General features: G+C 38.3%; 1 protein-coding gene across 2 annotated transcripts in view; it reads right to left on the bottom strand.

Moving 5' to 3' along the window:
• Positions 1 to 474: 474 nt before the first annotated feature.
• Positions 475 to 10,000, bottom strand: part of TRPS1 (transcriptional repressor GATA binding 1) — a 222,206-nt gene continuing 212,680 nt past the window's right edge. For both annotated transcript variants that reach the window (XM_068983941.1, XM_068983942.1), the window contains exons 5-6: positions 5,692 to 5,814; positions 475 to 1,536 (exon numbers count right to left, since the gene is read on the bottom strand). In XM_068983941.1, coding sequence (XP_068840042.1) covers positions 475 to 1,536; positions 5,692 to 5,814 — 1,185 coding nt within the window. The remainder of the gene's footprint in view (positions 1,537 to 5,691; positions 5,815 to 10,000) is intronic.

Below are 10,000 nucleotides of genomic sequence, written 5' to 3'. Positions count from 1 at the left end.
CATCTGCCTAGGATTTCATGATACTTCGAAACTGAGGCAATAATTTATGGGTTTTTGAACAAATGGGCCAATGGCCAGCCCAATACTGCTTTAGGATCATAATATGTAAACCCTTCCAAATTCTAAACAGCTTTGATCTTGTTCTATACAAACATCATAATTATAGTCTGGTGATACTTCTTATGGATGGTTTCCACAGTACACATTCACCAAGATGGTTTTGACTTACTAGGTTCTAAATCAGGACTATTAACCATCTTCCTTTTTCTTTTTTTCTCACTGAACATTTGTTTCACTTTTTAATCTTGGTAACCTACTCATCAAAAGAAAGAATAATAAAAGAAGGGAATTTCATGTTGGATAAGGCAGGCTCTATGAAGTATTTTTTTTAATAGGTCTTCATAAGACATTACAAGCTATTGAATTCCCATCAAGAAAACCTATTTCTATTTAATTGTGCTAAGTGCTAAGGTTTTACTCTTTAGGTTTTCCATTTTTTTCCACTTGTGCATTGTTCCTATGCAGGCCCCTCTGGATATGAGTTGTGAAGTCATATTTGTCCGTGCAAAGATGCTGGCATATGCTGCACTGGAAAGGTCCACTGTCACCATGGCAACTCATATGCAAAGCATACATCACTTCATCCAGAAAGACAATGCCACAGTGCACACATTTTGTTGAAAGTTCATCTTGAGTACTTCTATCAACTTTCTCTGTTTTTACTACATTCAAGGGACCTTCATTTTTTACATTTGACGGTGCCTTCGTTTTCTCCTTGGAGGCACCATTCGCAGTTGGCCCAGGTCTGGAATGCTTGATCGCCAAATCTAGAGGAATGTCATTGTCTGATCCAACAGTTGAAAAATGAGGAGGCAGATTGAAGGTGGGATAAGGCACATAGTTTTGGCAAGGATTTGGTAGGCCAGGCACGTGACTCAAGTAGTGCGGATTCCCAGGAACGGAGAGCTTATATTTACTCCAGAACCGCAGCCAATCAGCTTCACTCTGGAAGTCATTATGTACAAAGGGAAGTCCGAAAAGGGGATACTGGTACTTTTCAATAGGGCTGCCTGGTGGTGAATAATTTGGATGCTTCGCGGGTCTCATGTACTTTTCTATGGGACTGCCTCTCTCAGAACTTCCTTTCCCTTCAGATACGGATGAACTGTTTCCTGGGTCTCCAGTACTTTCCTGAGGACTTTTTATCTGAATGTGCAAAGGTTGCATTCTTTTGTGAATATCCAGAGTTTGGCTGACCAGGACTGGCTGCTGAGCAGAATGGCTTTTAGTCAATGAACCCTGGGCTTCGTATTTACTCAGGCTGGGGAGTGGAATTTCTCTCTGGTGACCTTCAGTTAAGTGATCTTCCGACCGCCTCTCTAAGGGGCTGCCGTTGACCTGCTCCTCACTGCCGGCCCTCTGCTGTTTGTTGAGCTGCTCGGCCTGAAGTGCCTCTGGGTTAAGGCGCTTTCTTGTTCTTCTCCTAATAATCTGCTCACCGTTGTTTTGTTTAATGATGTTTAAAGGCCTGGGAGTCTGCAGGGAACACACACACAATACATAAAAGGAAAACATTAAAAAATACATTAAAATGCATTAACAATTCCTCACAAATATAAACCATGTTCAAGTTCAAAGCAAAGACAGGCTTTATGTTATAGATTTACTAAATCTCCTCCTTTTGCCCTGAGCAGGATCAGAGGACAGAACCAAAGCACACTCTTTTACCCTAATTAAATCATGCCCATCTTTACAGAGAGGACTGAAAAACTTTAATCTACTTGAAAACAGCCTTTCCAAACTCAAGAGACTTCAGAATTGCATTATTTTGTAATAAAACGATATAGAAAGTTAGTTGAAGAAATGTGATTTTTCTAAAAGATTTCTCAACTTTTGAGTCATGCACCAAGAAGACGTCAACAGTAACATAGGAGATCGGTTTTGATGACAACTGTGGAAAAATGATACGAGGCTGTAGACTGAACTATGTCTTCGTCCCCATCCCCCAGATGCTCCCTTCCAACTCATGTACTGAATCTCTTACTCTCCAGTGTGACTGTATCTGAAGATCAGGTCTTTAGGAGGTAAATAAGGTTAAGTGAGGGCTTTCCTGGTGGCTCAGATGGTAAAGAATCTGCCTGCAATGTTGGAGACCTGAGTTCAATCCCTGAGGTGGGAAGATTCCCTGGAGAAGGGAATGGTTATCCTCCAGCATTCTTGGAGAATCCCATGGACAGAGGAGCCAGGCGGACTACAGTCCATGGGGTTGTAGAGTCGTACACAGCTGAGTGATTAACACACAAGATTAAATGCAGACATAGAGTAAAGGCAGCCTTCTACAAGCCAGGAAGAGACTCTCACCAGAACCCAACCACGCTGCACCCTGATCTCAGACTGCCGGCCTCTAGAACTGTGAAAATAAATGTCTGTTCTTTAAGACATCCAGTTTATGGTGGTTTGTTATGTCAAGGCCCAGATGACTACTACACACATTCTCCTAAATAACTGCAAGTGTGGAGATATAATATTAAACATCAGAATATAAATAATCAAAGGCAAACTGACAGAACTGTAAGGAAACATATCAAGTGAAGTGAAAGTGAAATTGTTAGTTGCTCAGCCGTGTCCAAATCTTTCTGACCTCATGGACTGTAGTCCGCCAGGCTCCTCTGTCCATGGGATTCTCCAGGCAAGAATACTGCAGTGGATAAGCCATTTCCTTCTCTGGCGGATCTTCCTGACCCAGGGATTGAACATGGTTCTCCTACACTGCAGGCAGATTCTTTATGATCAGAGCCACCAGGGAAGCCCGACAGTTGCTCAGCTGAGTGGGACTCTTTGTGACTCCACGGACTATAGCCTGCCAGGCTCCTCTGACCTTGGAATTCTTCAGGATCAAAGCCGTATCCAGTGAGAGGTTTTTTCTTTTTTTTTTTTTAAATAAACTCCCACTTTCATTTTTTCCCTCTAATTATATAAGTACTTACTATTAAGGAAGATTTTACCTGTTAACAGGTGAAGCATTTGTTTTCTGTTGAAAATCTAAATTTATTTGTAGGCTTGCTTCAAATATCCTATCTGTCATTCTACTCTGTACTTAAATAGAATGCTGACTTTCCCCCAGCTTAAGTATGATATGACTGGTATTTATGTACATGTTCAATAGGTGTTTATATTACATGACTAAAATCCATAGATAAGACTATAATAAAAACTTTACTTGCAGTAGGAGCTTTAACTTTGATTTATAAAATCAAGAGAATATGTTTAATAAGTGACTGCATATTTACAAATTAAAAATTTAAAGAATCTTTACATGGGCTAAAATCTGATTTTTTCTAAAAGATTACTGAAATCAGGAAATAATCCCTACATAAAATATGAACATGAACATTATGTAATTTGTGAATTATACCTGGAAATGATGCATCTTAATGCAAGAGAGTATTTTTTAAGTGTAAACAAAACACAAATCCTCTTGGAGTGTTTTTATTGTCACAAAGATATTTTGAAGGAAAAAGGAGAATGCACTTGTTATTGAACATCAAATTACTGGTTTTAGAATGAAAATGTCACGTCCCCTGGATAGTCCATGTTCATTTACTTTGTTCAGAATTTCAGATTTATAAAGATCTCATATTTCAAACATACATATTTAATCTCTATCCTTCTTTTTGAATCTAAGCATTTAATGCTGAAAATACTCCTCTAAACACTGCTTTAGGTAATTTCACAAATTTTGATATATTTTAAAACTTGTATTTAATTATAATATTTAAATTCAATTCAATATTTTAACACATAGTATATTTTAAAACAGCTATGTGATAACTTTCTAAGATAAACATGCTATTTTATATTTTGATTAAGATGACACTATTAAAACTCACTGAACACTATACATTAGGTCTGTGCATTGTACTGTACATAAAGGTTATATTTATAAAAAATGTAAATATATGGAGTTGATGGGAAAACTCAAGGGAATGAAGAGTTCTGTCCTGTAGAATAAAGAGTGGAAGAAATATAGTGTCTGTTTTAGAGTCCTAAAGAAGACCAATATTTAAGTGACAGGTAAAGGCATTACGGCCCATAAAAGAGACATCAGAGAATTATTATGCACAAATGTATAAGAACTAAGAGCATGTAGGGCCATGGAATTCATGGAGTAGAAGTATAGGAAATTTATGATTTAAAAAACCCCTCAAAATTAAAAACATTTCTGGAGAGATGAATATTAAAATAATTGTTAAAATTTTTTTCATTTATATTGCAGTTGTTAAATTAACATAACCTGGAAGAGCAGTAGTTTAATTAATATTTGGACTTTGATTGGACCGCATTCAATTAAAATCATTAATGTCAGTACTCATTAAATGGAAGCTTATTGCTTGCTTAAATGGTGAAGGCTTAAAAAAAGTAAGGTGATGGTGGTAGGAGGAGATTCCTTCTACTAGCTACATGTTAATAACTAAGGTTTTCACAGTTTACTACCAATTAGTCTTGGCAGCATGCATTTTCTAAAAGAGTGCTTCCAGTGGTCCGTTTGGGAGGACATTTTGTCTAAAACTGTATTCCCCGTAGCTGCATTCTATTCACTGGCTGGTGCTAAGAGCTGTGGTAAAATGCCAAACAAAAAGCAAAAGGCAGAAGGAAACAGATTTTTGCTTACTAAGTGGGGCATTCCTATTTTTAAAGGCAGCTTTGGTCAGCAGATAAACTTTTTTTTTATTTTTTAAGATTTTTTTGGGGGGATGTGGACCATTTTTATGGACTTTAAGATTTTATGGAATTTGTTGCAATATTGTTTCTGTTTTATGTTTTGGTTTTTTAGCTGCTGAAAGGTAGTGGGATCTTAGTTCCCTGACCAGGGAATGAATCTGTACCCATGGCATTGGAAAGCGAAGCCTTAACCACTGGACCACCAGGGAAGTCCCTAAACTTTCTAAATCAAAAAGAAAAAAAAAAAATCCTTCAGGAAGTCAACTGCATATAAAGATGGGAGATTTGTAAGTTTAAATTTTATTATAAGATTCTACCTAAAATTTGGTTAGAAATAACTGACGTAGCTCAGAGAGTCAAGAAGCTAGCCAGCCAGAGATCTGAAAACACAGAACACTTCTGCTCCTTCCTCTGCTCTGCTGTGTGCTCTTCAAGCCCTCAGAGGCCACTGGAAGCCCTGGAGACAGTCACCTGGCATCTTGGTCCCAGGAAGAACCACTCTTCTGAACTTGTCCTACTTCCAGCCTAGATGACACTTGCAAATTCCAAAAGTAGACTGGAAAAGAAGCATTTTTACCCTTGCCATATATTTTATACTGAACATGGAAGAGTCTTCTTGCTTTTTTTTTTTAATTTATGTACTTTTGAGCTTTAAAAGTTTCTCCTTTCTACCTAAATTAATGTCACTGAATTCTGATACCCACTCATTCACATATCAGTTATGTGAAGTTCCCAGAAATCAATCATTTTCCTCTTTTATATCAAAAGAAACATAATGCATTAGTAATGATCTCACATGAATCTCCCCATAACATCTAAGGCTGGTCCACCATAAATCACAAGTGCGCTCAAAGCAACTGGATTAAACTCTGCAGGGGCAGGCACCGCAAGCCAGGGAATGGTACTTATCACGCCACAGCCCAGGCTGTTTTATAAAGCTTTTCCTGAAACAATCTAACAAGTTCTTACCGAGTGAAGCTTCTGGTAGAGACCACACGCATTGCATACATATCCGCCATTTGCATTCTTTCGCCAGAGAGAGGTCTTTGTGGTCAAGCAATTGGCACAAAAAACACCCGAGCCTCTGCGCCTCTGCAATGGGGAAAAAAAAATACAAGGTCAAAGGTGAGTCACATGATCGGTGGAGTTAGACCAAATCAACCCAGGAGTTTTGTCTTTAGACTAGCAACAATGACAGTATAAAACCACACTGCCCATAATGAGGTCAGGTTCAATTGTGTTTAATAGGCACCACTGATTTTCATTATAATTAACCCTACAGTGATGGATGAGGTGTGTGCAACACCAAAGGCTTTTCACAGAAACAGCTTTAACTTTTTGAACTTTGGGGTTTGTGCCTTTAATGATGGCTCCTAAATGCTGAACCCTAAAATATACCTTTTAAAAGTGTCAAAAGTCAAAAGACAGAGCATGGCAATATGTTAAATATATTTTGGAAAAATAGGAGCCCAGGCTACCTGAGCTTCAAAATATAGTCAAACTTGGAATAAGTGCAGCATGTAAACCACTTACAATTTAACCTGATGCATGTCTTTCTGGATGTCATTCATGTAACATAAGTATTAAGACACTAATAAGACACTCAGTTCTAATTTTTCATTTGCACCTGTAAAATCTGAAAGAGAACACCCTCTATCTCCCAAATCTGAGAGGAACAGAAGAAACTTCTGCCAACTAGAAGTACAGTATTACTAATGAGAATCCTTATGAGGGGCCTGCTTAAGCCAGACAACATAGTCCCATCAATGGCTATTTATTTATTTGACTCAGACTTGGAAATCACAAGCGTTTCTGAAATTTTAGTGGACTGAATTCTCTAATCACCAGATTGAAAAATAATCCAAGAACATTTAAAAGTAGATCATTAGCATTGCTTGTTCCATTCTTGCTATCAAGTAATGATTCCATTAAACTTCTCATTGAAACAAAAGTCAGGCTGTGTTCATAGGCGCAAATACTAACAGGCAGGAAATGGAACTCTGGCTGAAGAAGAAGAAGGAAAAAAAAAAAAAAAAGACAGCCTGAATTGCAACTCTGCTCTCTTTTCTCTAGGAAGCAAAGCCTTTAATGATAAAATATGCATGTTAGATAAGGAGTGGAAAAAGTCTTGCTGGAACCCAATTTTGTGATAAATTTAAAATTACAAACACTATACGTCAAAATTTCAGGGATTCATAAAATTTAGGCGATTTATTTAACTTGAGTCCATACTGTAGACGAGGGGTATCCCTGCCAAGAAAATACAATGGTTATAATTGTACTCTGATACATTTCAAATGGAAAGCTTTCTGCAGACATAATTTTGGCTTCAAGACTGGAACACTTTCTTGGCATTGAAAGGGCATTTGATTCATCGGGTGTTTCACAATGTATCACTAAAAAGACCTGGTGAGCAGCCAGTTCCCTATAGGGTAATTTTTCCATCCAGATGCAAGTGCTATCAGAGGCCCTCGTCAGCTAAACTAATTATGATCTTGCAATTGCTGATGCCTGCTCACTCTAACATTCGACATCCTCCATTAATCATCAATACAAGGAAAATGAATGAAACGTAAAGAAATGAGGACTGGTAAGCTGCATAGCCATAAAAATCTGAAATGAGAGCAATAATTTAACAAGATTGGGGGAATGTTTTTAGTGAGCACAAAGTCAAGCTAACAATTGCCCTTTTCAACCAAGAACACAATTTCATTAGTGTAGCAGGTTGTGCTACTTCAGGTGATGTAATAAAAGCTAAATTTTTCACAAAGATAATCTCTGGCTCCCCTTTTCTCCTTACTCCCCTGACCCCCCAAATCAGGACCAGGAGCGTATAATAAATTTCTCAGTCTCGAAACAAAACACTGGGTACTGGTCCTCAAAGTCCCAATAGGGACCTACTGCAAAAGGACAGACTGCTATTTCCCTCAAATCAATGAACTATTAGAGTTTGTGTTTATCAAACACTCTGGGGCCCCCTTTATCCGAGGTAAGTTGGGGAGCCTAGTTAGGTTATAATTGTGAAACTTCCCTGGGGCCATGCAGTCTTTTCCCGGAGATCTAAATAACACGTTTGGCAAATAAACACCAATTTGATCCACATAAAGGCAATGTAAATGTCCATTTGGAAACTAACCCACATATATGGCTGCGGCTCAAACCTGAATGTATAACCATTCACTGCAGCCTGCTTTTCTTTCCTTATGTCCTGGCTGCTTGACGCAGCATGCCAAAGTGGGTGTAATCCTGGTTTCAGAGAACGCTTCAACCTTGCATAATTTTGCACTTAAGTCTCTTGCAAAGAAAATGCCCTTCATTAGTTTGAGGGAAAATCCTGAAATTACAGTGCTGGTTTTACACAGGCACATCTTGCTTTAAGCAGCATTTAGGCTCCAATAGAGGCTGGTATATTTTAGGTAAACCATATCTTATTTTAAATACATCAAGACTAATTTGGATTCACTTATTTGGAGTCAGTATGGCATGGGGGTTAATAGATTTAGGAGACAGACAGCTTGCATTCAAAACATGCCTCTGTCTTGAGTTGCTGGGCACGACTTTGAGTGAATTACTTAACTTAGCAGTACTTAAATGTCCCCCTCTTTAAAGTGTGAGCTGCTGTGAGTATCAATGTGGACAAATGGACGTATAATTAAAACAATATCAGGGATGTAGTAAGCTCTCAAGTTATCGATCCATCATCGATCCATTAGGGATTAAGCTGTATTTCTTTTGTTAAGAGAAAAATATTTTGCTTTGTTCTTATCACCTTAATCTACTTATTTTACATTTTAGATATGCTTAAAGCATACAGTTGAGTATCAGAACATGCATTTCATTTGTGTCATTCTTATCAACTATGAGAATGGAAAGTTGAGTCAGAGTGAAATACCTTGGTGCTCACACCTAGAATTCAATAGGAGCGGACTTGTGTGGGGGCAGAGAGTAGGAGGTAGGTGAGAAATATTTCATACATTTAGTTACCTCCCATCTAACAAATGTATCACTTTGGTAAGCACTGTAGAACCCTATGTTTGATGCACTTGGAAATTTTGGAAGCAGCAGAGTAAGTGGGAGAAGTGGGCACTGTCCTTCGCCGTGTGACTGCAGAATGGTGGACCATGATGCATCTCTCTAAACCACATCACAGACGACAGCCTGACCCCAGCAAAAGCTGCACCATGCATAATGTCACCTAGCTGGACCGAGTATGGCATTTTTTCCCACGTCACCAACATCCTTAACCCAATCAAGTGCTGAGAAAAAGTCTGTTGCCAAAGGAAGCAAAATAGAAGTCTCCCTTGCCTCACTTTTTAAAAACAAGCTTGTTAAAGAGAAAGAAAGGCATTAAAGACCTTATTTCATTCACAGTTTGTCAGGCACAACAGAGTTTTAAAACAGTTTGTCATTCTCCTTTATACTGTGTTAAAGACAGAAATCATGTCCCCTAACAGTCATCAAATAGTCTAAGTAACAGTCTAAGTAATAAGTACCTAGGACAGTGCTGTCTGTCTTGAGTGGCTAAATATTATTAAAGTTGAAAATCATCTCTCTTGCAATAATAATTTTTATCACTAGTCATTACTCTTATTTTTGAAAATAAAGTTTTTTAAAAAAATATTTCCTAGAAATGTCTCCCATTTGGATTGACCAATTTATCTTCAGTTGGGCAGAGGTGGCTAATGACATTGGAGACAAGAAAATCAAGAGAGTTAATTTTCCCAATTCTACATTCCAGGCTTTTTTTTTTTTTCTCTCTCTCTCTCTTTGAGAAACAGCTGAAGCCAGGTACCTGCTAAGTCCTGAAGATATAAGTCAGGGACATCTCACACGCTAGTAAAGTCACGGTCAAAATTCTCCAAGCTAGGCTTCAGCAATACGTGAACTGTGAACTTCCAGATGTTCAAGCTGGTTTTAAAAATGGCAGAGGAACCAGAGATCAAATTGCCAACATCCGCTGGATCATCAAAAAAGCAAAAGAGTTCCAGAAAAACATCTATTTCTGCTTTATTGACTATGCCAAAGCCTTTGACTGTGTGGATCACAAGAAACTGTGGAAAATTCTGAAAGAGATGGGAATACCAGACCACCTGACCTGCCTCTTGAGAAACCTGTATACAGGTCAGGAAGCGACAGTTAGAACTGGATGTGGAACAACAGACTGGTTCCAAGTAGGAAAAGGAGTACGTCCAGGCTGTTTATTGTCACCCTGCTTATTTAACTTATATGCAGAGTACATCATGAGAAACCCTGGGCTGAAAGAAGCACAAGCTGGAAA

The sequence above is a fragment of the Capricornis sumatraensis genome, chromosome 11 (assembly GCF_032405125.1).
Source record: "Capricornis sumatraensis isolate serow.1 chromosome 11, serow.2, whole genome shotgun sequence".
Taxonomy (NCBI): Eukaryota; Metazoa; Chordata; class Mammalia; order Artiodactyla; family Bovidae; genus Capricornis; species Capricornis sumatraensis.
The sequence above is the reverse complement of the archived record's forward strand: the minus strand, read 5'-3'. Positions and strand labels throughout refer to the sequence as shown.